The following is a 24,607-nucleotide window of genomic DNA, read 5'->3' on the forward strand; positions in this document are numbered from 1 at the left end:
CGCCGTCTCGTCTCCGTCTGTCTCTGTCTCTCATTTTTTCTTATCCCCACCCACCAACTCCAAATTCCGCCGAACCCCTCGCCACCGCGGTCCGGTCCTCCGCCCTCTCTCCCTACCGCCTCAATCTCCGCCTCGCCCTGCTCTGTCTCGTTAACCCTACATTAGCGAAGCCTTTCCTCGTGTTATTTTTTGTTCTCCTCTTCCTCGGGTTTCTCTTCGACGCCTCCTTCCTCCGTCGCCGGCGGAGGCAGCGGCGGATCGCCGCCGACACCGGCGCCTGCTTCCGGAAACCGCCGAGAGCTCGGCGTGCTCGGTATCGGCGAGCCAAATTCTTAACAAGGCGACACAGAGGAGAAGGAGAGGGGAGGGAGGGAGTGAGCCTGGGGTAAAATAATATTCGAATGCGGCGGTGGTGAGACGGAGCTCTCGTTTTGCTTGCATTGGAGGGGAAAGGGTGGAGGTTGGGGAAAGGTAGGGGCATCCATGGGTGGGGGTTGGACGCTCGCGCACGGCACGGATTCCGAGGGGATCCCTTCGCGGAATTCTCTTCCTTCTTCGATGGCCACCTCCTCCTCCTCCTCCTTCTTGCCTTATGGCGTAATCCATTCCTCCGCGGGTTGCTTCTTTTAAATTACGGCTCGCTCCAGCTCATCTTGTGCCTTCTCCGCAGGCTGTCGGTGAACGGGAGGGGGAAAGGACGTCGATCCGGTGAGGTTTCCTTGACTTAGCCATGTATTTTCGTACCTTCTTCTGGGTTTTGGTCGGAATTCTGGTGTTAATCTACGATTTGGTTGTGATCGCTGTGGAAACGTTGGATGTTGAGGTCAGGGATGGGATCCAGGCTTGATTTCGGTCTACTTGAATTCGACCGGATCTTTCTTAATTACCGATGATCTCCTATTCTTTTTGACGTTTCGGGCTTAGTTCTTACAGTTTGGTTTCTCAGTGATCTCGTGACCGAATATATTATTTTGAATTTTATCACTACTATTATCGTCTTCTTTTTTGCTTTCAGATCTTTTCAGCGCCGAAAACTTAAAAAAACAAAGTTTGACCCTTCTTTCTTCGATTCTCGAGTACAACTTTTATTTCTTAAAAATGTCTGCAGAAATAGTAGAAGAATTTGAGTCATGATAATTTCCCCTTTTTGTTTTCCTCTCTTCTTTACATTTGGTTTCTCTTTAAAGCCTTCATTACCCAATGGTCGCTTGATCTTGTTTTGTCTTTGCGCAGCGGAGGAGAGTTTCCTTTGACTGAGGGTAGCTAGCGTCATTGGAAGTTTGTTGCTGGAGTAAAGTTTAGTCTTTGTTCGGGTGCTGCAAGATGCCGACCAGAATAATGGATCAGAGTCGCCTGTCCCCATTCGTCCGGAATTCGGAGGCCTCTTCCTTCTTCTCCGAGGAGCTACGCTTTCCTACGGAGGTAAGATTTTTAGCTTTCCAGGGTGTCAATGGACCTCGCTCTTTGAGAAAAGAAGTTCGTTTTTTATCAGTCACTGTACTCTCTTATTCTCTATTTTGTTAAATTCTTGGTTCTTGTTGTCAATAAGCTCTTTTTGGAAGTGATGCTGATGGCACCTCCTACCTTTTGCTCTCAGTATTTTTCATCTGAAAGAACATTATTCTCAGGCGAAACCAAAATAATATCTAATGCATGTCTTTTTGCTAATCTTTTCTTGATTACAGAGGCAAGTTGGATTTTGGAAACCTGAGTCAGTTCCTGATCACGATGGTGAGCATAACATTTTGGTGGAGCCTGGGATTTTTTTGTTTGATATTACTACCATTCTTTGCTTTTGTCAAACTTGGAGTTTTTATGTGACCCTATGCAACGAACCTCCAAACATTCTTAATTTGTTGGGCTCAATGTACATTTTGGAAAGTTGTTATTACATTTCTACAAAGATAATTCTTAAAGTGAGCAGGGACTTATTTATGTTGATGGAGAATGTATCCACCTGTAAGAAGCTAAATCCTGCATAGTTCATTGATCGCCAATGGTTTTACTCGGCTTTTGCTCCTTTTCTTCAGTTAAACAAAAGTTCAACTGTGAGCTACTAATGGGAATTTGACCTGTTGGGTCCGTTTAGACTGGGTATTCTACTCATCTGGGTTGGTTAGAATTAGATGATAAACCATAATTGTCACTTAGTAAGCTTTCATAATAGAAGAACTTTATTGAAAGGCATTTGCATGAAATCAGCAGGCTGAGCTGGTAATTCATAAGTTCAAGAACATTGTCTGTGTGTTGCTAGGTTGTTCCTGAATTCTGTTCAATCTTAATGGAGGAATATATTTGCTCCCCTTTGTCATCTTGGGCAGTCAAGGGCTTTAGTGTGTTGGTGTTTATCCTCTGCAGGAGCGCAGGAATTGACGTTGGTGTCAAGAAATCAGTCAGTTTCTTCTTCTCCACTTAATAAGTTTCATATGCCAGGAGCAGACTCTGCGGAAGGTCCGGGACAGTGGGAGTCCCACATGGTCAAGGAGCAGAAAGATAAGTTTAATCTTGAACATCAGCTGGAGCCAGAGACGATAACTGGCATGTCAACAACTTTGTGGAAGGCCGATGACCATGATTCTACTTTCCGATCTGATCTGTTAAGTCAATCTGCTTCTTCAATTATGGAATCAAAAGATCAAAGTGGATGCCTTTATGAGAATGGTCTTTTCTCAAGCTCTTTATCAGATATATTTGCAAAAAAATGTATGTTTTCTTCTTTCACTCTTATGTTTCATAAACTATTCTTTTCTAAGAGGACTAATTTCTCATAGATTCTTGACATTGCACTTCACATATGACTGTTTGCTCTTACAGAATTTTTGCTTGCTTATCGTACTAAAAAAGTTAACTTTCTTATCATTTTGATGGGGCAGTGAGATTGTCATCAAGTAATGTTGCTTTCTGTACGTCTGTCGATGAAAATCACTTTAACTTAGGGGAAGATGAGCCTTTTGAATCAATGGAGGAAATTGAAGCTCAGACAATTGGAAATCTTCTCCCTGATGATGATGACTTGCTATCTGGTGTTATTGATGATCTTGGATTTGTTGCTCGACCAAATAGTGGAGATGAAATTGATGATGACATATTCTACAGTGGGGGAGGTATGGAACTGGAGCCCGATGATGATACTAATGTGAGCAAAGGTCTAGAATTTGTTGGTGGAGGAGCATCTAATGGTCAGCAAGTGGGACCGAATGGCACAATTGCCGGTGAACACCCTTTTGGTGAACATCCTTCAAGAACGCTTTTTGTTAGAAACATTAATAGCAATGTTGAGGATGCTGAGTTAAGGGTCCTTTTTGAGGTACTTAAACCTTATGATTTTTATTTTGATGTTGACAATTGTTTTATTTTTGTTGGGCAAAACCTTTAAGCAGTTCTAAGTATTTGATGAATATGTGCAGTCATGAATCTAGCAAGTCCTGATTGTATTCTTCTGGAAATGTGCAGCAATATGGTGACATAAGGACAATTTATACTGCCTGCAAACATCGAGGTTTTGTTATGATATCTTACTATGACATAAGAGCGGCACGAAATGCAATGAAAGCACTTCAAAACAAGCCATTGAGGCGCCGGAAGCTGGATATCCACTTTTCAATTCCAAAGGTAATCATGCACTATTTAGTTTGTTATTGTTGTAGCGGAAGCAGTATTGATTGAGAGTAATATAAATAAAGCAATTGTTTTGTTGCTTGTTTAAGCAAATTGTCTCTTGAGTAATATAAATTGGATACCTCTTAGGCGGATTCAATTTAACTATCGGAAGAAACTTTTTCTGAATACTTGGAAGTAATGGGGATGTGTCACAAGGCACGCAAGTAGGTGGTGTCAATTTCAACGTGTTTTAGAAGCAATATAGAAATTAGAAAAGAATGTTACAGAATGATAGTTGCTCCACCACAATCTTCTTCAAGCCCAGTTGATTATAAGTTCTGACATATCCGGAAAGAATTAGGAGAACCCTGAATATACTGTGGCCAACAATATTGGTAGCAGATGATGACAATGACAGTTTTGATATCTGCTGCTTTCAAATTGGTAAAATTTGAGCTTAACTTTATGCATTTATTTGTTAATTTAATAATCGACTTTGATGGATGCTTACCATATGACTGTTCATGAAGAATATATGCATACCTGTTCTTAATATGAGCATTTTCTTTTCTGGCTTACATGGACAAATGCACAATGCATTTATTTGGATACTTACATGTTCATCTTCTATTCTTCGAAAGTTGTTACAGAAGCAGTGACGTGACTATCCTATCTTACTGAAGCTTTGTTCCATATTTGTTAGAACAATTATTCATTCATATCAACTGTCTACAACATGTCTATGGACTTCATATTCTTGTTTATTTGTTCACAATTCTGTTTATTAGGACAATCCATCAGAGAAAGACATAAACCAGGGGACACTTGTGGTATTCAACCTTGATTTGTCTGTTTCAAATGATGATCTTCGTCAGATTTTTGGCCCTTATGGTGAAATCAAAGAGGTGACAGTTTTATGCTTCTTTCATGTATTTTTAATGTTATACTGAAATATATTGATGCTAAACATGAGTTTTAACTCCCAGATACGTGAGACTCCTCATAGGCGCCATCATAAATTTATTGAGTTCTATGATGTTAGAGCTGCCGAAGCTGCTCTTCGTGCTTTAAACAGGAGCGATATTGCAGGCAAGAAAATTAAGCTTGAGCCTAGCCGTCCTGGAGGTGCAAGACGGTGGGTACTATCCAAGCAAACTCATTTTTCTAATCTTTTCATATACAATCCTCTAGCAGCTTAAAGCAATAGTCTCATCAAGTTCTGTGACAAATATATTTATAATGTGGTATATATATTTTCTTCTTGAGCTTAAAGCTATATCTGTTTAGTTTGTGTGAGTTTTGTGTGCGGAATAAACAAAATTGGTTTGTAAGAGAGCCTAACATCCGGAAAACAAAAAAAATAATTGTCACATTGGGTCCATATAACTACTAGCCGAATCAGATTTACTGTAGATATGTTATCATTAGAAGATACTGATAAGAATTTTGATTGTATACTGTCATTTATTTGCTACACCAAATGCAAATAATAAAAAAATGAAGGCCTTGGTCTTTATATTTCAGTTGGTACTATACCCTTTTTAACAAATGAAGTAATATTCATGGTTTCATGTTTGGATTTTAGCTAAGGTTTTGACACCATGCCATCAACTTCTTTAACTTTGATATTCTTTGTGTGATTGAAAAAAAAGGATAAATCTGCATGGTTTTGGTACTACGTTGCAGCTTAACGGAATTAATTTTCCAAGCTGTTAGATGAGTTATCTACTTATATGATCATGGATGAGAAGCCTGAGATGGAAAAAGATGCAAATGTCCAGAGTCATCATCTGCTTCAGGATTTCCATGCAGACTGTTATCATCAGTGGTAACTCTGCTTCATGGGCTTTTCTTTGGTTTAGCTTGTGTGGTTATGGCAGCTCTGCAAGCCATATATCAGGGCTTAGCATATAATATATTTGGTTATTAAAGAAAATAATTGTCTCATTGCAATGAAATCACAACTTCAGTAATCCGTAACAAATCATCCCTGATTTTGAATTCTTAGAACTCAAATTTCTTTTTGAACTTGAGTTCCACACAAGTTTCTGTTCACCTGGAAGTCAAGTTCCCGGAACTTAAGATCCCTAGTTAGTTCTTGTGGCATAAGTTGTGGTGGACCTTGGCATGATTTAATTTGATGAGTTCAGTGTTTGAATTTATCTTGTTGAAGTTGAGTTGATCATATTGATCAGAATAGGTGTATCCAATATACTCAGTCAAGACGGATCATGCAAGAATTTAGTTTTAGTTGGTCTTCATTGTGCTAGATGAATTTAACTGAAAGTAAATTGGGTTGGTCCAACAAACCGCATCAGTACATTAGGTTTTTTGGCAAAAAACTAAGAACACATCCCTAATGCTTGTTTATATGCATAAATATGTTTAAGTCATATGTGTTTTCCTTTTATGCTTCTGTATTGGTTGTCTTTCATCTTTTATTAGTTCTTTTTATGTTTACCTAGGTAAATTTTGTTTTCCTTTGTGGATTATCCATGGGTGACATATTTCGTGAACCAGCAGCTTGATGCAGCAGTTTTCTCCCGAGTTGGAGCTGGAAGAATCAAATGGATGGAAGCACAGCCCCAGTCACTCTCCATCTGGATGTTTTGGTACTCTTCTTTGTGCCTTTTCTTATTTCAGATAACCATGATATTTTCTTTGCATTTCTCGGGTCATCTTATACCTATGGCTTGCATTGCCTGAACAAGTGTCTTCTTTTTTCCCCTTTTTTTTAAGGATCTGCCTCTCTTGGAGCAATTACCCCCAATGGCCTTGAAAATGGAGGAATCCAGAGCCTACATGCAGCTGTCTGTACAACAAATAACCCATTTATGGAGACCACACACCATGGAATCTCTTCCAGTGTGCCTCAGAATTTATCATCTGCTGTGAGAGTTGCATCGGTAGGAAGTCACAGTAATCAAGCTGCCCATGCTGATCTTAGCCATTCTCTAAACCAGATGAATTTTGGATTCCAAGGCATGCCTAGTTTCCATCCTCACTCACTTCCAGATTTTCAAAATGGAGTCACGAGTGGCCTTCCTTACAAATCATCAAACCCAGTATCAGCTATGGGTACCAAAATCAACTCCAGACCTGCTGAAGGAACAGATAACAGGCATCTTCACAAAGTAGGCTCTGGTAGCTTTAACAGCCATTATTTTGACAACAGCGAAGGTTGTAAGTGCGATAGAACAAATTTTTTTTTTCTTAATGCAGTTATTCTTTCTCAATTGCAAATGTGAATTTTGTATAGGAGTGCTGTTGGCTTTAGTTAGCAGTGATTTAGGTGTAAAATGACATTTAATCTGGTAGTGTTCTGATAGTAGCAAGCTATTAAATTGTTGAATTTTATGTTTGTGATTTCTTTCCTAAACTTAGGTTTTTCATGATCTATTTCCTTTTACCTTTTCCTTGGTCTTTCTAACACATGACCTGCTTACAGCTATTGGAGTTCCTGGAAATGGAAGCTGCCCTCTTCATGGACATTCATATATATGGAATAATTCAAATTCATTCCACCAGGAGCCTCCTAGCCACATGTTGTGGTCAAGTTTGTCGTCATTCATGAACAATATTCCTGCTCATGCTCCATCTCAGATGAATGGACTTTCAAGAGCACCATCTCATATGCTGAATACAGTTCTACCTCTACACCATGTTGGTTCAGCACCTCAAGTCAATCCATCACTTTGGGACAGGCGACATGGCTATGCTGGTGATTTTACAGATCCACATGCTTTTCATCCAGGATCTGTTGGAAGCATGAGCTTTTCCGACAGCCCTCAGTTGCACCCACTAGAACTTGCTTCTCGTGGCATCTTCCCTCGTGCTAGTGGAAACTGTATAGGCCCTTCTGTTTCTCCTGCACATGTTGGGATTCCTTCACCTCAGCAAAGGTGCCAGATATTCAATGGTAGGAACCCTATTATTACCATGCCTGGTGCACTCGATGGTCCTAATGATCGGATGAAGAGCCGAAGAAATGATGCAAATTCTGGTCAGGCTGATAACAAAAAGCTGTATGAACTTGATATTGAACGCATTATACGTGGGGAAGACTCTCGTACAACACTTATGATTAAAAACATCCCTAACAAGTAAGTTTGTTAGACCTAAAGACTTATAATTCCTACCAAAGCAGTCCTCATTACCAATATGAATACAAAGTGAACAAATTTAACCTGGTTTACAGGTACACGTCAAAGATGCTGCTGGCTGCAATTGATGAAAATCATCGAGGAACTTATGATTTCATCTATTTGCCCATTGATTTTAAGGTAATCGCACGACCCCTTGTAAATTGTCACTCTTGTGGATTTTCACTCCTCTTATTGGTTCACTTAATTGGATGTGTTCTTCTTCTCTTTTCTCAGAACAAGTGTAATGTCGGCTATGCATTTATAAACATGACCAAACCTCAGCATATCATTCCATTCTATCAGGTTGGTCGATCACCTCAGATAAATTTTAATGTAGAGAACTATTTGTTGAATCTCATGTTTCTGGTGCTTCCTATTGGATACCAGTGCATTCTTGACATATATTTTTTATTTGCATGATATTTATTGTTTACTGATGTCAGTGTTAGTTTAGATTTATTGTAACACTATCAATTCAGTTTCTTTTTATTCCATGATAAAGATGCTAAAGAAAGGAAGTGTGATTCTCTGCAGTCATTTAATGGCAAGAAATGGGAGAAATTTAACAGTGAAAAAGTTGCTTCGCTTGCATATGCTAGAATCCAAGGGAAAGCTGCTCTTATCGCACATTTCCAGAATTCTAGTCTGATGAATGAAGATAAACGCTGCCGTCCTATCCTTTTCCATTCAGATGGACCGAATGCAGGGGATCAGGTACCATGAGATCAAGTCTTTTATTTTCCTTTTCATTAAGTTCAGTTTTTCATGGTGATTTATCATGTATGTTTCCAAGAAAGCTTCAAGTTTGGTATAGTTGCCTTGAGCTTCAAAGTATCCTGAAATTTTTTTCGTTATTCATATTTCTGCAAAATTTTGTTTCTCACCTAGCTCAAGTGCTATCATGATTGATGTTCTTCCGACTTTAGTTGATAATGCATGTGGATCATCAGTATTCAGTACAACCACTTGACCATGTTGCTTACAGCAAGTGATCTTCAGTTTATATGGTCATCTAAGAATTGCATGTTATACTTGTTTGAATTAACCATTGATTGCAAAGTGCTCAACTTGGTTCACAAGCCATGAAAGACCAAGTGGGTTCTCTGTGGCTACCTAGTAAATCATACTATAAACATGTACCAACCAGCCTAGCCACAGTAACAAGTAAATTCTTGTTCCATGTTTTGTATATCAGGGTTTCATCCAAATGTAATGATTCAAGATTCTTTACTTGATATAGTCATGACATTTATGGATTGTTTCTTCACTATTGCATCATTGGATCTCTATACTGATCATTCTGGTTTCTGCATTATTGTGAACTAGAATCGTTTGCTGGGTCATTTTCTTGGGACAGGATTTTTGTTTGAGTACTTAACATATTTACTGGATCTTCTTCGACAGGAGCCCTTTCCTATGGGGGTTAACATCAGGTCCAGGTCTGGCAGATCAAGGATTGTGAGTGGCAGCGAAGAGAACCACCAAGGAAGTCCATCCACTTCTGCAAATGTAGAAGCTTCTCGCGATGCAGCTGGCTCTCCTCCAGGTTCTATAAAGGACTTGGAGTGACCCATACTACTTATCCTGGTGCACTAACTATGAGGAGCAGACACATAACACAACCTCATCTTCTGCTCCCCTTCCTTACTTTTCTTCATACTGCTGATAAATAGAGAGTCTGCAACCATTACTTTGATTTCCAGCCCTTAGTTTTGCGTCTGTGTCACTGAGTGAGGGTGCTTCTTAGTTTTCCTGGATCATGTAAGCAGTAACTGAAGTCGCAAAGGTCAACTGCGCAGGGAGAACTTTAAGATTTTGGATGGCCGCGAGAGGAGCAAACAATGTACAGAAGCTCCAGAGTGACAGGATAACATGACTTTGTGTGATGCGGTTCGAGAAGGTCTTCTCTGCGTTTCATCTCCTGGCCTTTTTTCTTCCTCTGGTTTTCTTGTGCTTGTCCGAGTTTGGAGACACCCTCTTTTGGTTTGGGTTTTGTTCTGTTATTTTTGAAGCTGGGCTGGTCGAATGATTCACGGGAGCTCTGCCTGTCATGATATCGAGTCTGTATGCCTGCTATAAACAACCGTGTGGCATGAATTTTGAAGTGATCTGATCTTTGTTGTCTATTACAATTGCTTCTGAGACTCCGTTTTCTTTTGAGCATTTGTTTATAATGCTTGTGGTTGATGAACTTAGACGTAATGATTTCTTCGCATTGATTTGAGATGAACATATAACCTTCTGTAAAGATCTCCAGGGTTACTGTGAAAGAGATCGTAGTATAAAACTATAAATTAGGTCCAAACATTGAATATATGACTTGCAGAAACATCTTTACGAGTACCGTAATTGAGAGCATATTCTTTAATATAACACAAGATGTCACAATATTCTTCAATATTTTCATTTCAGATGTCCCGTGCCCTAATTAGGAAACACCGACTATATCAACGGAACAAGAAAATATCACCGATATGGTCTCTGCAGCCGAATGCTTTGCAGCTCCAAATGGAGGCCGAAAAAAATTTTCAGAAGCTGTTGTCACAAAAAGCTTCAATAGAAAGATCATGCTCAAGATCGTTAAATGCGACGGTGAATCATCAGATTCAGCATACTTAATTCCCCTGGCAGACGGTTGCCCGGATGACCAAATGGGCTAGAAATCCTGAGACATCTATAAACGATTAATAGGTTGGTCATCGCCTCCATTTTTATTCGATGTAGCTAGCAACATGGGGTTGCATTTGGGGAATAATAGCTTTAGGCGAAAAGCATCAACGCCATTCAAATAGTATCTGAACAGTCTTTTCGCCCTGATAAACCCTAGGCGGCCATATAATGCAAGAGCTCCCTTGTTTGTCACTTCAGCTTCCAGTGTTACCTGCACATGATCGTACATTATTCACATGTCAGCCTGATGATGCTCCCCGGTGCAGAAAACACAGCTGAGTATAAAGATTAATTCATCCACTTCCGCCAGAAGTAGAAATACATCAGAATGTTGAACTTTACACAACAAGAATTGAAAAGATTAAAAGTCATAAACTAGAGCAGAAAGTACATTAAAGCAAGTTTTGGGCCATAATAACAATAACAGCATACCTTATTCGATCTATTACTTTACAGAGAATAGCTTCTAGAAGCAAATATCTGAAAATTGTGCTGCAGCTGATGTGCAGCATTCATCTATTTAAACAATTTTACATGAATAATAACAGTATTTTCAACAAGCTTACTTGAAGATGCAAATAAAAGAGTCCCGAATTTGGTTGACAATTAGACAAGGGCAGAACCTATGCTTCCTAGTAAAGTGAGCCACGCAAAAATGAATTCTAGCTTTAGTGCTGGATCGCACAACCTCTTACAGTATAAAATGTGGTTGATCAATGCAGGCTTACTTACAATCTTCTAAGCATTCAACAGTCTTGTCACCAAAGAAATTACTCCAACACAAAGAGTCATTAAAACATCAGGTGTATTACTTAAAACCCAAGAAAAAGATCTTGAGAACAAAAGTGTAAGCACATAAATATTTTGCAGCATGAAATCAAGTGGCGCAGAACTATCACACATAATATATGGTAGTCAAAACACATTCCAATTTTTTTATAGAATTTCATAACATACTGTTTCTATCATGGTTAAAGCAATTTACCTCTTGACATCCGGATTCCATCATCACCCGGATAGATCTAGTAACAAGTTCTGTTGCTGCGGTGTCAAAATTTGTATAATAAGTTGCAGCATAACATATTCACCAAAAGATGGTAACGTAGACAACAAAAACAAACAGAAAATATCGTTAAGTAAGCAAGACTAGTGTCAGTTTCAAAGAATGAAGGATAACATCATCTGGTCATTCAACTTTACAAGATCCAAAGGAGAAAATCATCTGATTCCTCAAAGGTCAAATCATATGCATGCTTTATAGAACTTAAGATGAAATAGGAAACTGTATATTCAAGACACATTGGCTCCTAGGGTGACTAGCATGCTCCTACGATGCTTTTGGTATAACCCTATCACCATCTTCTTCCACAAGCACCTCTAAACATTCCAAGTCAACATTAGCTAGTATGATCCATATGGGCACCAGCCACAGCCAACAACATTATCTGATGCTAACTAACAGGCTGCCGCACCAATAAGCTTAGTGTAGTTACCAACAGGAACAGCAGGAAATATGCATGTCAAGCACCACAACAAAATGTCAGCACAGCAAACAGGCAGGCTAATGATGAATTTCTCTGAGGTTTAGCAGTGGTGACCCTGACAAATTGGCTTTTCGGAGCCGATCAGTTCTTCAATCGCATGACGATACCAAGGAACCAAAACTGCACTACCAGATTTCTAACTAAATGACCAAGCATGCCAGTGATGCACTCGGGGAATGCACTTAACCAAAATTTTCGATGGTGGAGATTATGTGGTTCGGTCCTTCAAGGATGATGAGGTACATGGCAACTCTTTAGGAGTAGTCCAAATTGCAGCGGGATGGGTCAAAATGTCAATCATATTAGATATGAGTTCCTTGTTTGATCTAGGGGAAAGTGGCAGGCTCATATCTAGGCATCCTAGCTTTAGGAGAAGCCAAACAGGCTGAAAACTCTTGGGTGTTCGGCCAGGGAAAAAATTGGGTTGACAGTAACATTATTTCAGGACCATTTGGTCTTATCAGACTACAGTGATGATATTTAGGCAATAGAAGTCTATATAAAAGGGATTCTAAGACTACTAAATAACATCTTTAGAACTTGTCCTATATTTTCCAACAAATTATTTCAGCAATAAATCCTAAGTTAGATTAATCTCGAGATGGCTTCTTCTCTTCCTCAAACCAGAGAAGTGCAGTTTAGGATGTCTTAGGCTCTTAATTTCATCAATGATGCCTTCAAGCACTCTGATGCCATATCATAACATGAGAGTGCGTCCCCTTTCCATCACCAACCAAGAAAAATATCAAAGTTTCTTAAAATCAATGTCTACGATTGGTTTTCGCTATACAGTAGCAGACACCAAATGAACAACCTAAATATATTCACCAGAGTTTGCACCTTTTTCATCTAAATCAGGCCATAATCAATAGCAAAACGTTACTAAACATCTGAAAAGTGTCAGTTTATGGTTGTTTTACCGATGCCCCTGCCCCTGTAGGGCTCGATGACGACCAGCATCCCGATGTATCCCCGTGAGATGTTCCGATGATGCCCCATCTTGCACACCACCGTCCCGACGCACTTCTCCCCGTGGAACGCCTGCATTTCGCCGTAAAACCAAAAATAAAAATCATCCCTAATTCGTCGCAAAAAACGGCGGAGAAACCCTAACGACAAGCAAAAGAAAGACAGATTTTCGCAAGTACGAGGAAGGTGAGGTTGGGCCAGAGGTAGACGAAGTAGCGGTAGGTGAAGATGGAGTAGGGCTCGCTGAGCTCGCGGTCGACGAGTCCCATGATGAGCGGCAGGTGGTGCTCACCACCATATCTCACGTACTCGATCTCCGACGGCGATAACTCCGTCATCGCCTCGTTTCCAAATATTCCTCTAATCTAATCGACCGTACTATATCGACCAATGATGAAGCAGACCAAGTCCAAACCGGCCCGCTCGCCGACTCGGCCGCACTTAGCTCGAACCGGTTCGGATCAGATGAACCGGGATTGGACAAAGACGGCATGAACTCGTAAAGAAGCACAACTTCTTATTCTACAGTTAAACGTATTGTGTATAAGTCGCACATCAGAAATATTCAACGAGAAAATGTTTACAGCTAATACAACAACTTGGCTCTATTTTGCAGCATATCAATGTCGTCTTGCTTAACGTCTTGTCTTCGACGTTTTTGATGTGATTTATGGGTTCACCGTCACCCGTTCTCTTTGCCTGTGGTGTTATAATAACTAAGAATATTGAACACAAAGTCACCGACCACTTCCTTCAAGTATGCCTTAATAAGGGGCATGCATGTATGTCGACATATTGCATGCGTCAAGTGCGGGTCTCAATTAAGAAAAGACATTCTAACCATGTTATCATGTACAGTGCTGAACTGTGGAGTTGCAGAGGATATCTATCGACTTGTCCACAAGCAAAGATTAAGTAACTGTAGTTGAAACAAGACCCATGCCAACTTTCACAGTGCGAAGACGAGTCACGAGAGAGAGAGAGAGAGAAGCCAACAGTGTGACAGCATGCAAAGGGCCATCCCAAGGTGGGAGGAACAGGAAGGTGCATAGGAGTCCAATGGATGTGATCCTTCCATCTCCAGCGCATGGTTCCAAAGACCAGTGATAAGGTCAGACGTATGGACCATCATAATTCAAGCTGCGTGCCCATGCTTCATGCATCTGTCATGTGTCCCGAGAGTCAAGAATCTGGTCAAAGTTTCTGAAACAAGACATGAAGCATGGCATAGCTGTTGATTTCGGGTGAATGATGTCATCTTGAAAACCATCTTGGAATAGATCATGCCAAACTTAGGCAAAGACAAAAAATAGCTCAACATTTGACTACAGAAAAGGAACACAAGCTATTTATCTCACTTTCCCGAGCAACACATAGTCGAAACTTGTACGAGTCCAAAGATATCTTTGCTTGAAAAGATGTTCAATATCCAAGAAGTTACTTCCAAGAGGAGTTCGGCTGGGATGGAACTCTTTTTTGTCTCACAGGGAGGAAGCCAAAAACCCATGCATGGGACTTGGTTTAGGTTACGTGTCTTCTGGGAAGAAGGAAAAGTGGAAGCATTGGATTCATATCAAACGTTTATAGTAGCCAAGAAATCAAGCGATGGAACCTCCGACACAGCAAGAGGAAGAGAAGAGAGTGGGAAAAGACCAAATCAATGGTATAGTTTTGTGGCGGAAAGCATTCTCCAGACGCAAAGGAAACCCAACAAAAGCCGAAAGAAACAAAGACAGACACGGCACGAGGCAAGTTTGGCATTCAAAGCCAAACATATATAATGCATACATGTATATACTTTGGATAAAAGCAAAGTTGGTAAGGTGCCACAAGCATCCAAGTTTGTCATTTCCCTCTTCTTTTAGATTTGATCCAAAGCTTTTTAGTTTACCCAGTCAAATGCCTGATGGAGATTTCTTGGGATGATTTATTCAAGCTGACATGTTAGAAACAAATGACACTTCCCAAACTTCTCTTCTTTGGATTTGATCTGATCCTGGTGAGCTTGGCCATCTTAGTGTTCTTCTACCTAAACATTAATCACCTGCGATCATGGCATGCATTTGACTGCTTTTTTCAGTCTCTCTCAAAGGTTAAATCTACCTGTAAACTCTGTGATTCTATCTATACGTAGTCAAAGGCCTAAGAGATGTTAGTATAATACATAACAAGCCGAAATAGGACAACAGATATAAAGCCCTTACCCAATAGCAGAGGAACCTTACAAAGTAGGCTGTTCTTATCGCAATCTCCACCCATCCTTTCTTTGCTTCTCCTGCTTCTTCCTACTTCTTGTTATCGTCACCAGCATCACCACAACATATATCGTGAGATCTTTTGTTGTCCACTGGAATTTGTATGCGAGAGAGCGAAGGAAGAGAAAAGGAGGGTTAAGGGACCTTTAAGGTGGATCGACGGCATGGGAAAAGGCCCCTTCCTCCTGATGAGCCGGAGGAGAAGGAAGGAGATCAGCACGTGTGGTCGCAGTACACCTCAGTGCGCGCCGACCAGGATGCGTCGGCCATGGTCTCTGCTCTCTCTCGCGTGATCAGCTCGAGCTCGTCGGTCATCGACGCCTCAGCCGGGGAGCCGACGGTGAACCAACAAGGGATTAAACTGGAGGGCGCTGATCCTGGGGAGAAACAAGCCATCCAGATCTCAGAAGAGCAAGGTATGAGCTTAGCATCCTGCACCAATTCCTCTCGATATTTATAGCCTTTCTAGGAGACTTTTGGTAATCAAAATTTAGGCGACTATCAAGATTCTTGGTTGTATCACGAGATCTCTCACAAATAGATTGAACGGAACACAAGATTTTAGTTGCAACACTTGTAATATCTAGAACAGAATAGAGTCATGTCTGTATATATGATGGATAGATATATCATGTAGGTTTTAATTACTAATATAACTGGTAATTTTTTGTCACTTCTTGAGAATTCCGTGGCATCCTCCATGGAGTCATTGTGATCTATGTTGGGCACTTACGCAGCTTTGGGTATATATAAGAATCTTCATCTTATATCTTTTTCTTTTGCATGGGGATCGATGATTCTGATGCTCCATATTGACCTCCATGCTTCATACGCGGTATAATGAAGGGAATGTGAGAAGACACTACAGGGGGGTGAGGCAAAGGCCATGGGGCAAATGGGCAGCAGAAATAAGGGATCCCAAGAAGGCTGCACGTGTGTGGCTGGGGACCTTCGACACCGCCGAGGACGCGGCCGTCGCTTACGATGAGGCAGCATTGAGGTTCAAAGGCAGCAAGGCCAAGCTCAACTTCCCCCAGCGAGTCCAAGGCCGGGCGGAGCTCAGCTTCCTCGCCAGCCCGGGGATCCCCAGAAGGCAACCACAGCCACCGACGCGGCCGCCGGCGTCTTCATATCCAGACTTGTTTCGATACGCTCAGCTCCTCCAGAGTGGAGACGACAACCTGCAGAGCGTAGCCTCGGGCCTCTACGTCGGAAGCGCCTTCACGTCGGCGCCCTCTCAGGCCCCGCCATCTTCTACGTCGGGATCTCTACCGCAGTTCTTGGGCTTCTCGTCTCACTCGCCTTACAGTTCTTCTTCTTCTTCTTCTGGTTCATGGGTTTATGGAGATCACAAGGATAAAGACAGCAGTCGACCTCCCTGACAATGACCAATCTTGTGTTTGAGGGATGGGACTTACTTGGAAATGCTGGTCTGTTTCATAGAAAGATAATACCTGTATTCATTGCTGATCCTTCTCTGATAACATATGGTGTGATACAAGTGGGAATGAAAGGGAGTTCGACCACAGTGTTTATGTTGGTTCGATTGGATCCTTTCACCATTTCTTTGTTATGCATAATACAGTGGATTATATCTGTTCAGAAATCAAAATGTTCATCACGTCATCCAACTTGTGGAGGACCAAAAAAGACTTCGGTAAAATTATCACATAAAGCTAAAGCTAGATTTAATTTATCTTAACTATAAAGAATTCAATGTAAAATAAAAGAAACGCCGTCTGTGGGAATCGAACCCACGACCACATGGTTAAAAGCCATGCGCTCTACCGGCTGAGCTAAGACGGCTTCATTAATAACTTGTGGCAATTAATAATTATTATGATATAATTTATTGCCGGATAATAGGGGCCATACATCACAAGGGAAGAAACGTCTCTCTCCTCTGTCAACGCTCGGTCTCTCAGCCGTCGACTCCTAGAGCATATTTCTGGAGCAAAAGCCCACACTCTGGTAGGGGCGCCGCGTTGAGGAAGCCAAGGGAGTTGGCGTAGCGGACGCTGGTAGTCAGGCCGCTCTCGGCGCTGATGAGGACGCGAGCGCGATCCCTGCCGGTCATGATCTCGGAGCAGCCTGGGCGTGGGCTCTCCACCAGCACCACCTCGCAGATCTCCTCCTCGTGGTTGTCCTCCACCTCGAGCGTGTAGGTGCCGCTGGCGTCCGTCACGGCCGTGGCGGTCTGCTCCACAACACCAGTGTCGTATTGCCTGCACTCCAGTTTTACCTTGGCACCTGCACGTCAAGGCCATCATCTAATTACTACTCCCTTCAAATCCTTGGCGTCAGGAAGCGAACATAACAATAACAGTAGCCCAGGCATGTATAGTTTCATAGCATTCTCGTTGTATATGGGAGGCTACCTTCAATGTAGTCGGTGGCGCTGGTTTCGAAGCCGGCACGGCATTTGTCGCAGTAAACACGGCCTTGAATTCTGAAGGTTGGAGTAGCAAGGGCGACGCCGGCGAGGGCGAAGCAGAGAGCGGCAACGACAGGTAGAAGCTGGAGCTTGGCCATTGGTCTTTCCCCTCGCTCTCAACCAATGCGTGTAGAAACTTTACAGAGCCTGAAAGCAACGAGGAGAAAGAGCAAGGCAATGGATGCAGGAGAGTGGCCTGGCCTTTGATGATGCATCCTGCGACCTATTTAAGGAGTAAGCTAGGCGTGATGGAGATTAGGAATGAAGAGGTTTAGTTGACCAAGTTTCGTGGTGTGCAACTGTTTCCTTGTTTCTTGTCCTGCCTCTGAAATATTAAGAAGACCGAGTCCTGAGGACAAGTGATGGATGAGTCGAGTCTTTGACCTTTCTTGGAGATTTCTGAGGAATCGGATCTTATTAGAAGCCGTCTGTTGTTCGATGGAGAGCTATGGAATTCAAATCCACGTCCCATATAATGGGATTAAAAGCAGTCTCATCTCAATCTTGAATGGGTGTCTCAATCCAACAATAACTCGCTGCTAAATCTAAGAACCAGTTGCTGCTATGAATGAAAGTGATAGTATATGTGGAGATCAAATACTTCGGAGATGAACAGAACAACAACGTCGTAACTGCTGACACTGATGCAAGATCTTCAGATTTCATTGAGCTCATATTCACATCTCAAGAATAACTTCTCATTCTTATGCAGATAATTACGCTACAAAATTGATATTGGAAACAAAGGAACATCTCTTTCTTCCTCGGTTTTGTGATTTTTACATATTGAAGAACAGTTCCGATCTCTATCTCTCAAAGATGCCTTTGACATAAACCATTCCTTTCTCGCTTAGACGGAGATCTTTCCTCATCTGCTCCACTTGCTGGTCGTCTCCACGAACAACGATCTCCGAAATGCTTCCGTTATCACCAACTATCATCTTCACCTTGATCTCTTCCTTACGCGATGCCCGTTTCCAGTAATACAATCCCCTAAAACATCATTGCAACAGATTGTATCATTTTACATGTATTGCCCGCAAATACTATGGAACATTTGTTCACAAACTTACGCCAGTGGGCTTAGAATTGTTAGCCAAAACCAGTTATTGCCTCCTTCTGGAACTGCGATCGACAGGACAAGGCCAACGCTTGCTAGACTAATGCAGGTGCAGAAGGTCAGTAGTGCTGCTTGCCCTCTGCTTGGAACCATCATGCCTTCAAATCTTTTGAACAGTGCACTCGTTAGTTTTATAGATCAGCATCGCTCTATGGTATCAAAAGAACATAAATGCCACAAAACATCAGACAAAGAAAAGGAATTTACGATAGTTGGATTCCAAGCAAGACATATAATGTGGGTGATTCGACACCATCTTGATGGCTCTATGCCTAATTATCAACTAAATCTCTAATGTGCAAAGTAGAGAGAACATCAAAAAGCCTCTTGTCATATGAAAATTTGCAGAAAATCCAAAGAAATCCAAGGAAGAAAAAAAAACTTAATTGTGCCATGTCACAGTTTCACCTTCTCTTTCTTTTCATTTATAAAAAGAGAAAAACAAGGTTTTGGTCATTAAAGCTCCTAATTAAGGCCCAAATTATCTACAAATTGCAGAGAGAATTGAACCTAACCAAAAGTTTATGGTTGCAGACAACAGAAACATGGAACAACCGATTTAAGCCGTATAATTTGTAGCCTCCCAAGATTGTCATCATCGAATCCTTTTCATTTCAAAAAGAAGAACAAAGATCTAAAAAAAGAGTCTCGGTCGCTACATAATAATAATGCTCTGCAATGTTTAAAAATTGCACACACCAACCCAAGTCACTCTAAAAGGTCACATAATTGCAAACCAACATAAAAATATCTGCAGTCCACATTGTTGTATCCGAAAACTATGGTTCCAAATTTCCAATCACTAACTACAAATTTGACATTGATCCGACGTAGCTTCTTCATTAAGCATTTGAAGTACTTTGTTAGCTTCGACATCATTGTCAACAACAAGATGAATATCCAAAAAACTAACTGAACTTCAGAGAGTATATAGCTTAAATAACCTGTCTGAATAATAGCTTACCAATTGACATCAAATCTTGAAACTGTTTTCCCTTACCAATTCAATTTTCTATATTAGCTTCATCATTTCTCACAATGACAAGATGAACATATGCTGTGGAGAATGTAATTGAGCTTCCGAGAGTAAATAGCTCGAATTTGTTTATCCTGACTACTAATCACCAATTTGATAGCAGCTTTCTATAGTCACAGCCTGACTGTGTTGGATTCTGTGCTAGCTTGCTGATTTCTCACAATAGATGAATGTTCAATGTTCAAGACATAATCAAGCTTCAAAGGTACAAAATTTCCCAAAACAAAGAAGCGAGGTGGCTTTACGTGATGGTTTCGCCGCGGTCGGAGACGGCGAAGTTGTTGCGAGTGAAGAAGGATAAGATCTCTCCAGCCACCTGGTTCGGGGTCACCGCCGCTCCCTCTTCCCTTACAAACGTCTTCTGCACTATCTGTTCTTGCAAATTCCCAAAAGCACCTTTAGGCCAAAATTTCCTTGAATTATGAAACTAATTCCAAGATCTACCATGGAAAAAATCCAGACTTTGAGTCAAAAGTTCAAGGATGATCGACGAAAATCCAAGAATGAGGCGTTAGTCGAGGGAAGAAGGGACCTTGGACTTGACGGAGCGTTTGATGAGGGACCAGAGACCAGGAACCGAGATCACGAACAGCCCCAGCGACGTGTAGTAGCTCGCCTGGGAGTACCCCAAGTCGCCCGCCGCCGACGAGACGTCGAGGAGGAACAGCGGGTCAGGGAGGAGCGATAGGCGAGCCACCGCCGCCAAGGCCCCCCGCCCCTGCCGCCGCGGCCGGAGGGGTCCCACCGGAACGCCCAGACATCTACATCGGCGCGGCTCGGGCCGGCGAGGAGGGGCCGGGAGAAGAGACGAAGGGAGGAAAGGCTTGGCTGCTGCCATTGCCACCGCTGCCAGTACTGCCAATGGATAGAGAAATTGATAGCGGTAAAATAGAGGAATAATGGAGGTTCTTTCAATTAAGTCCCTCGTTCGGAATTCTTATTTCATAAGCGTCCTTCACGCACGAGCATATGAACTGGAGAAGGGCACGTCGCAGAGGACTTCTCCTGTAGAAATATTTTGCGTATTACACCTTAATATGTCGAGAAATTAATAGGCCTTTTTAGACCTATGTGTGGGTGAAGTCTGGCTCGGTCGAAATCGAGTTCGGGTCGAGTCAAAGGCTGAAACCCGAGCATGTAATAGAGACTAACATGGCAGCCAAGCTTCCACGTTTCCTTATTGCTGGACGCAGGTCGTCCCCGAAAAGAGAGAGTCGCCAATGGCAAGTTGACAACGATGCCAATGACCCACACCAACCTTTTCGCTCCTCTCTTATCTCTTCGCCTCTTCTAACGAGAGACCGAGAACGGAAGCGGAGCAGATAGCGAAGAGGGAAAGAGAGAAGGATATGGCGCTTCAAGCACCGGCGGGACTGAGCTCCACCGTCGCGCCCTCTCGGACGAGCATTCCACCGCCACTGTTGTCGTCACCTCCCAGCCACGCAGGCCTGCGCGGCCCTTCAGACCGCTACGCCCTCCGCTCCGCATTCTTCTCTCCCTCCTTACAACTCCTGCTGTCGGCGCCGAGCCGAGGCCCCGCCGCGGCGCCGCGGTTCTCCATGCGCGTGGTGTCCAAGCAGGCCTACATCTGCCGCGACTGCGGGTTTCTCTTTCTTCTCCATGATTCCCTGCTGTGACTCGACCCTCATCGACCCCGCTCACTGTGTTTTCCTTGATACTGTACTTGCAGCTATATCTACAACGATAGGACTCCATTTGAGAAGCTGCCTGACAAGTATTTCTGCCCCGGTGAGGTCAATCTCCTTGAGCTCGAATCTAATAACAACTCTCTGTTCCTTCGAAGTTTATTTGGACATGAAAAGGCTGATTCAAGGAAATTTCTATTCCTTGCAGTTTGTGGTGCTCCTAAAAGGAGATTCAGGGCTTACGAACCAGCAGTAGCCAAGAACGCTAATGACGCCGACGTCCGTAAGGCAAGGAAGGCACAGATCAAAAAAGATGAAGCCATCGGGTAACTCCTACGATCGTAAACTGATCCTACTGAACATAATTAGATGGGTGAGATTGGTTGCTCAGATGCATTCATGTGTTCTGCAGGCGAGCATTACCTGTCGCTATAGCGCTCGGAGTTGCAGGGTTGGCTGGCCTTTATTTCTACCTCAACAATGTCTACTAGTCTGTTCAAACACAAGCATGGCTCGGGCAAGAAGCAATACACTGCATAACTTTCAAGGCTCTTTTTCTTGGTTCAATCGAAGGTTCCTATGTTTCTGTAACTATAAGAATTCTGCTTCCAGTGTCAGATTTTGTTTGTCAAACAGTGAGATAAGTAAACGCCAGTTCTCAAAACCATTCAGATACAACCATAAACGAGCACATTATCGCATCAAATTAGAAGGTAGCCACAACTTTATTTCGACAATTTTCAGACTACTTGCATTCTGGAAACAATGATATGATGCCACATTATTTGATGATGTGGTAAGGAGCTCTCCAACATTTTGGTTCCATCCAGTGATATAGCAAAAAAGATGCCTTCCCCTGGAATTATAGATGGGCATCATACTTCATCGTTTTGAACATGAAATGGTAGATACATGTAGAGGTCACTGTAGTTAAAAAGAAGCTCGATATTAGATGTAACATCAAGATTCAACAGCAACATGCTGTAAAAAGACAGAAGCTCTGAGATAAACAGACATAACTTGTTTTAACCTGAAAAAGAGCCACTTAAAACTTGCTTACGAGCATAAAAATTGTGGAAATGAGCTGAATCAAACAGATGGTAACAAGGACCAAAAGAACTTTTGTTCCACTCCTTACTAGTTCAGTAGCATAAATGTACAATGCACGAAGAAGCTACTTGAGTTCATGAGTTCAACTTCAACCAGTTTGGAATAAGGCAGATCCATCCCCATTTAGATTGGTACAAAAATAATGGAGATGCATGATTATATACATCCTTGCTTTAGAAGAATAGTGACCACATAAGCTGGAGATGGATCAAAAATCAACACTGTAACAACAGCAAGATGAAGTATGATTGTGTATATGTATCTATGTATGTCTAAGACAGATTAGAAATCAGTTTATGTCTGCAAAATTTCAGTTGCCATCTAATCCTTGCACAAAAATGTTGCAAGTGACAGAAAGATTTCCTAGCAGCTTTTTGGGTGTCTAAGGGAAGGAAATTGCAGAGAGAAATGCTCAAAGATCCTTATCCCTTCAGTTCACAGTTGATGGACATATCCTTGAACATTAGGAACATATAGTTGAAGAAAAATTAACATTGCTTACATAATGCAAATAAATGATGTCATCTAATCGGCTGATCTATTTGTTTCAACTTCATGGATCGATCTTCATACTCCTCATGTGTAGTGACTTTTGATATGCAGAGGAATATCGAGTACAGATGCAAATACCACAATTGTATTCTAATACTTCTATATCATCACTGAGGAAAGACTTGTTTCCATAAACATTGTTCCAGTTGATGTTTCTTATCATTTCTATCCAAAAACTACAGAGTATGAATGTATTTATGTTTCTTAACATCTTCATTCAAATTTGCAGCATAAAAGGGTTCAGGGAAACTAAAGAGGCAGCATTATGAGTCTGTCGTGCATTGCATATATATCACAAACAATAGCAAGGCAAATGAGAGAGAGGCAGTCATCTTATTGAAATGGATCTTTCCTTGAGGTAGGACTAAAGTTACTGACTTACTAGCACATAGCATCGTTACATATCATACTGGGATAGTCCTTTCAGCGATCTTGCAAGCATTTGGCTCAGACCAGATTGGTACTCTAGGTCTTCTTCCTCGTCTTTGTCAAAGCAGTAAGCAGGGGCTTGCCATTTTGCATCCTCGAGTGCTGCTCCCACTTCAAATGTCATCACATGAGCAGATCTCCCTGCAGCTCATCACACAATAATATACATCAAAATACTTGCAATAAAACAGTATATTTACGCAGAGACTCAAAGACCATGACTCCAAAAGCAATTAAAAATTAGGAAATAGCAAAATCGTAAGTACTTAAACATACATCTAAGAATTCAGAAAAAAGAGACTCTTACACGAATACGAATTCCAAAGCATCCAATCAACTTCACAGAGGCATTCAAGGGGAAAGAAAAAGAAAGATTTTGTATGAAAAAAATTGTATCAGAGATCAGAAAATCCACGAAATCAAAATTTTCGGCGCCTCCAAAGATACGATTTTGGATATCGTGTGACAAAAGTACTGGATTTTTTCAGTTTCCGAAGCACGAATCCAGTGGTTGAGGATTTTCATCGAACAGGTAATGCACACTCATCGAACCGACCGGTGTAGAACAGCCAATGCACAGGCCGCCTGGTTTCGACGTCCTCATAATACCAAATGAACTGAGCCTTTTCCCACACATCACAGATAAAGCCGTCAACGGCCTCCCTGCCGAGGTAGGTAGCGCCGTCGAGCCAGTCCGGGCGGAGTATCCCGACGTCGAAGTGGACGGTGCGGCAGCGGCGATTGCCGTCGAGGGTGTAGTAGAAGGAGGTGCCATTTCCCCACTCGAGGTCGTACAGCAGCTCGCCCAGCTGGTGCTGGATGATGTTGAAGTTGCGGGAGTTGGGCCAGTCGTACCAGAGGTCGACGAACGAGAGGGCGCCGCTATAATTGGTGTAGAGGAGGGAGTGGAACTGCGGCGGCCATGGCGTCGGGGTAGGAGACGCGCCCTCTCCGCTCCTTCCTGCTGCTGGTATTGTCGTGGTCGGTGGCGAAGAACCAGTGGAGGAGATGGCAAATAACAGGATGAAGGAAGCAATGAGTAGCACGTGAGAGTCGGGAGGTGCCATCGAGCGCTGCTCCCAACAATTGCTGCCAAC

General features: G+C 42.1%; 7 protein-coding genes and 1 non-coding gene across 16 annotated transcripts; 3 read left to right on the plus strand and 5 right to left on the minus strand.

The window, feature by feature from the left end:
- The first annotated feature begins 21 nt into the window (after positions 1-21).
- Positions 22-9,905, plus strand: LOC104000656 (protein MEI2-like 4). Of its 8 annotated transcripts, none has more exons than XM_065172344.1 (15): positions 22-708; positions 1,234-1,422; positions 1,686-1,731; positions 2,335-2,703; positions 2,874-3,307; positions 3,454-3,612; positions 4,389-4,505; positions 4,587-4,735; positions 6,121-6,212; positions 6,340-6,783; positions 7,049-7,703; positions 7,799-7,883; positions 7,980-8,048; positions 8,280-8,459; positions 9,150-9,905. In XM_065172344.1, exons 2-15 carry the CDS (start codon positions 1,324-1,326, stop codon positions 9,312-9,314), a joined length of 3,063 nt encoding a protein of 1,020 aa, XP_065028416.1. In that variant the 5' UTR covers positions 22-708; positions 1,234-1,323; the 3' UTR covers positions 9,315-9,905. The 8 variants fall into 8 exon arrangements, with proteins under 8 accessions (XP_065028416.1, XP_065028418.1, XP_065028417.1 ...); XM_065172346.1 differs by having other exon boundaries at positions 23-708; positions 6,340-6,780; XM_065172345.1 differs by having other exon boundaries at positions 23-708; positions 6,124-6,212.
- A 181-nt stretch (positions 9,906-10,086) lies between these two features.
- LOC135651842 (N-alpha-acetyltransferase MAK3-like) lies at positions 10,087-13,299 on the minus strand. 2 transcript variants are annotated; one of them, XM_065172350.1, is made up of 4 exons: positions 13,108-13,297; positions 12,880-13,000; positions 11,401-11,456; positions 10,087-10,626 (listed from the first exon to the last, which is right to left on the minus strand). In XM_065172350.1, the coding sequence occupies exons 1-4, from the start codon at positions 13,264-13,266 to the stop codon at positions 10,420-10,422; spliced, it is 543 nt and encodes a 180-aa protein (XP_065028422.1). In that variant the 5' UTR covers positions 13,267-13,297; the 3' UTR covers positions 10,087-10,419. The 2 variants fall into 2 exon arrangements, with proteins under 2 accessions (XP_065028422.1, XP_065028423.1); XM_065172351.1 differs by lacking the exon at positions 11,401-11,456 and having other exon boundaries at positions 10,487-10,626; positions 13,108-13,299.
- Positions 13,300-15,130: 1,831 nt separating this feature from the next.
- Positions 15,131-16,709, plus strand: LOC104000654 (ethylene-responsive transcription factor ERF113). Its single transcript, XM_009422747.3, has 2 exons — positions 15,131-15,599; positions 16,030-16,709. Exons 1-2 carry the CDS (start codon positions 15,452-15,454, stop codon positions 16,563-16,565), a joined length of 684 nt encoding a protein of 227 aa, XP_009421022.2. The 5' UTR covers positions 15,131-15,451; the 3' UTR covers positions 16,566-16,709.
- A 207-nt stretch (positions 16,710-16,916) lies between these two features.
- Positions 16,917-16,989, minus strand: TRNAK-UUU (transfer RNA lysine (anticodon UUU)). Its single transcript has one exon. It is a non-coding gene; the product is annotated as a tRNA-Lys (tRNA).
- A 70-nt stretch (positions 16,990-17,059) lies between these two features.
- LOC135651037 (pollen-specific protein C13-like) lies at positions 17,060-17,814 on the minus strand. The gene is made up of 2 exons (XM_065170817.1): positions 17,562-17,814; positions 17,060-17,433 (listed from the first exon to the last, which is right to left on the minus strand). The coding sequence occupies exons 1-2, from the start codon at positions 17,713-17,715 to the stop codon at positions 17,105-17,107; spliced, it is 483 nt and encodes a 160-aa protein (XP_065026889.1). The 5' UTR covers positions 17,716-17,814; the 3' UTR covers positions 17,060-17,104.
- Positions 17,815-18,293: 479 nt separating this feature from the next.
- Positions 18,294-20,643, minus strand: LOC135651624 (protein COFACTOR ASSEMBLY OF COMPLEX C SUBUNIT B CCB1, chloroplastic-like). The gene is made up of 4 exons (XM_065171844.1): positions 20,306-20,643; positions 20,019-20,143; positions 18,691-18,843; positions 18,294-18,610 (listed from the first exon to the last, which is right to left on the minus strand). Exons 1-4 carry the CDS (start codon positions 20,609-20,611, stop codon positions 18,424-18,426), a joined length of 771 nt encoding a protein of 256 aa, XP_065027916.1. The 5' UTR covers positions 20,612-20,643; the 3' UTR covers positions 18,294-18,423.
- Positions 20,644-21,017: 374 nt separating this feature from the next.
- LOC104000650 (uncharacterized) lies at positions 21,018-22,097 on the plus strand. Its single transcript, XM_009422744.3, has 4 exons — positions 21,018-21,376; positions 21,464-21,522; positions 21,628-21,745; positions 21,832-22,097. The coding sequence occupies exons 1-4, from the start codon at positions 21,123-21,125 to the stop codon at positions 21,908-21,910; spliced, it is 510 nt and encodes a 169-aa protein (XP_009421019.2). The 5' UTR covers positions 21,018-21,122; the 3' UTR covers positions 21,911-22,097.
- LOC104000651 (uncharacterized protein At4g14100) lies at positions 22,093-24,585 on the minus strand. The gene is made up of 3 exons (XM_009422745.3): positions 24,067-24,585; positions 23,464-23,651; positions 22,093-22,343 (listed from the first exon to the last, which is right to left on the minus strand). The coding sequence occupies exons 1-2, from the start codon at positions 24,575-24,577 to the stop codon at positions 23,479-23,481; spliced, it is 684 nt and encodes a 227-aa protein (XP_009421020.2). The 5' UTR covers positions 24,578-24,585; the 3' UTR covers positions 22,093-22,343; positions 23,464-23,478.
- Between the last annotated feature and the right edge of the window lie 22 nt (positions 24,586-24,607).

This window comes from Musa acuminata, chromosome BXJ3-10, assembly GCF_036884655.1.
Source record: "Musa acuminata AAA Group cultivar baxijiao chromosome BXJ3-10, Cavendish_Baxijiao_AAA, whole genome shotgun sequence".
In the NCBI taxonomy this organism is placed as follows: Eukaryota; Viridiplantae; Streptophyta; class Magnoliopsida; order Zingiberales; family Musaceae; genus Musa; species Musa acuminata.

What these genes read in the sequence shown, in the direction of transcription:
- LOC104000656 (XM_065172344.1), top strand. Translation starts at nt 1,324, where the DNA reads ATGCCGACCAGAATAATGGATCAGAGTCGCCTGTCCCCATTCGTCCGG. An exon ending in ATTTGCCCATTGATTTTAAG is followed by an intron (nt 7,884 to 7,979) that starts GTAATCGCACGA and finishes CTCTTTTCTCAG; the next exon opens with AACAAGTGTAATGTCGGCTA. An exon ending in GACCGAATGCAGGGGATCAG is followed by an intron (nt 8,460 to 9,149) that starts GTACCATGAGAT and finishes CTTCTTCGACAG; the next exon opens with GAGCCCTTTCCTATGGGGGT.
- LOC135651842 (XM_065172350.1), bottom strand. Translation starts at nt 13,266, where the DNA reads ATGACGGAGTTATCGCCGTCGGAGATCGAGTACGTGAGATATGGTGGT. An exon ending in CTACAGGGGCAGGGGCATCG is followed by an intron (nt 11,457 to 12,879) that starts GTAAAACAACCA and finishes TTGACACCGCAG; the next exon opens with CAACAGAACTTGTTACTAGA. An exon ending in TGGAATCCGGATGTCAAGAG is followed by an intron (nt 10,627 to 11,400) that starts GTAAATTGCTTT and finishes GATCATGTGCAG; the next exon opens with GTAACACTGGAAGCTGAAGT.
- LOC104000654 (XM_009422747.3), top strand. Translation starts at nt 15,452, where the DNA reads ATGGTCTCTGCTCTCTCTCGCGTGATCAGCTCGAGCTCGTCGGTCATC. An exon ending in CCAGATCTCAGAAGAGCAAG is followed by an intron (nt 15,600 to 16,029) that starts GTATGAGCTTAG and finishes GGTATAATGAAG; the next exon opens with GGAATGTGAGAAGACACTAC.
- LOC135651037 (XM_065170817.1), bottom strand. Translation starts at nt 17,715, where the DNA reads ATGGCCAAGCTCCAGCTTCTACCTGTCGTTGCCGCTCTCTGCTTCGCC. An exon ending in CGCCACCGACTACATTGAAG is followed by an intron (nt 17,434 to 17,561) that starts GTAGCCTCCCAT and finishes CTTGACGTGCAG; the next exon opens with GTGCCAAGGTAAAACTGGAG.
- LOC135651624 (XM_065171844.1), bottom strand. Translation starts at nt 20,611, where the DNA reads ATGGCAGCAGCCAAGCCTTTCCTCCCTTCGTCTCTTCTCCCGGCCCCT. An exon ending in AACGCTCCGTCAAGTCCAAG is followed by an intron (nt 20,144 to 20,305) that starts GTCCCTTCTTCC and finishes TTGCAAGAACAG; the next exon opens with ATAGTGCAGAAGACGTTTGT. An exon ending in GACCGCGGCGAAACCATCAC is followed by an intron (nt 18,844 to 20,018) that starts GTAAAGCCACCT and finishes ACTGTTCAAAAG; the next exon opens with ATTTGAAGGCATGATGGTTC.
- LOC104000650 (XM_009422744.3), top strand. Translation starts at nt 21,123, where the DNA reads ATGGCGCTTCAAGCACCGGCGGGACTGAGCTCCACCGTCGCGCCCTCT. An exon ending in TACATCTGCCGCGACTGCGG is followed by an intron (nt 21,377 to 21,463) that starts GTTTCTCTTTCT and finishes CTGTACTTGCAG; the next exon opens with CTATATCTACAACGATAGGA. An exon ending in TGACAAGTATTTCTGCCCCG is followed by an intron (nt 21,523 to 21,627) that starts GTGAGGTCAATC and finishes TATTCCTTGCAG; the next exon opens with TTTGTGGTGCTCCTAAAAGG.
- LOC104000651 (XM_009422745.3), bottom strand. Translation starts at nt 24,577, where the DNA reads ATGGCACCTCCCGACTCTCACGTGCTACTCATTGCTTCCTTCATCCTG. An exon ending in GCATTGGCTGTTCTACACCG is followed by an intron (nt 23,652 to 24,066) that starts GTCGGTTCGATG and finishes GATGAGCTGCAG; the next exon opens with GGAGATCTGCTCATGTGATG.